The sequence below is a fragment of the Priapulus caudatus genome, unplaced genomic scaffold (assembly GCF_000485595.1).
Source record: "Priapulus caudatus unplaced genomic scaffold, Priapulus_caudatus-5.0.1 Scaffold1013, whole genome shotgun sequence".
In the NCBI taxonomy this organism is placed as follows: domain Eukaryota; kingdom Metazoa; phylum Priapulida; class Priapulimorpha; order Priapulimorphida; family Priapulidae; genus Priapulus; species Priapulus caudatus.
This window is the reverse complement of record NW_014578074.1, coordinates 71,901-72,846: the sequence shown is the minus strand read 5'-3', so window position 1 is coordinate 72,846 and position 946 is coordinate 71,901. Positions and strand designations below refer to the sequence as shown.

The following is a 946-nucleotide window of genomic DNA, read 5'->3' as shown; positions in this document are numbered from 1 at the left end:
ACACACACACACACACACACACACACACACACACACACACACACTACGTCATCGTACCTCTCCGGCTGGATATCGGTAGCGGAACTTGTTCATGTCCCGCAGCGCAAACTCCTCCGGATATTTATCCTGGATTTCCTCGTAAGACATCTCTTCACAGACGCCCTGCAGCGTAACCATGGAGACCAGTGATTATCCACACTCCTGTGAGGTGGTAGTTTTGTCAATCGGTTGTAATTTCGTAATCGATCATCGGTTGGACCCAAGTAACCGATGATCGGTTACAATCGGTTACTCGGGGTGTTGAATGCCTGCGTGTGCGTAACGTCGTGTGCATGTATGTGCTTGTTTAGCCCTGTTTACTGTTTGTTTTGCACTGTTTACTACTGTGTGTATAATACATATATGTTAATAAAGGTTGTTTTTTGTTTTGTTTTTGATGATAGATTTAGATAACCAAGCGCTTGGTTCGAGCCACTGTTCAACCGATGATCGAGTATAATCGATGATCGTGACATCACTAGGCGCTTGGTTCGAGCCACTGTTCAACCGATGATCGAGTATAATCGATGATCGTGACATCACTATGAGGTGGTAAATGTTTTTTCTGATGTGTTTTTCGCGTTTCGAGGTCCTAGCAAAGCGTGCAGCGCAGGTGCTGGCCAAGCTAGGGGATCCGGGGATTTTTTGAAAAAATGGTGCAATTTGGTGCATTCTAAGCTATTCTGAACACATTGTATGAGAGACTCTTGAATCTCTTTTTCAAGTTGGCAAAACTTCTGTCAGCGAGGTGGTGTTTAGTTTTGGACAAATTTCTGTGTGGCGGCTGAGAATTTGAGCGAGGCGACCCGCCTCGCTCGTGTCAATGCCGGGAAACACTGCACAGCTGCTACCTTACCTCTAAACCTAACCACAGCTGATACCTTACCTCTAAACCTAACCACAGCTG

The 946-nt window shown here is 45.8% G+C and overlaps 1 protein-coding gene and 1 long non-coding RNA gene across 2 annotated transcripts in view; both read right to left on the bottom strand.

Moving 5' to 3' along the window:
- The window catches only part of LOC106814960 (6-phosphofructo-2-kinase/fructose-2,6-bisphosphatase-like), a 47,148-nt gene that overhangs the window by 11,604 nt on the left and 34,598 nt on the right, over nt 1-946 (bottom strand). The window contains exon 10 of the mRNA XM_014819356.1: nt 58-162. Coding sequence (XP_014674842.1) covers nt 58-162 — 105 coding nt within the window. The remainder of the gene's footprint in view (nt 1-57; nt 163-946) is intronic.
- The window catches only part of LOC106814964, a 4,607-nt gene continuing 4,313 nt past the window's right edge, over nt 653-946 (bottom strand). The window contains exon 3 of the long non-coding RNA XR_001394683.1: nt 653-933. This is a non-coding gene — a long non-coding RNA (uncharacterized LOC106814964). The remainder of the gene's footprint in view (nt 934-946) is intronic.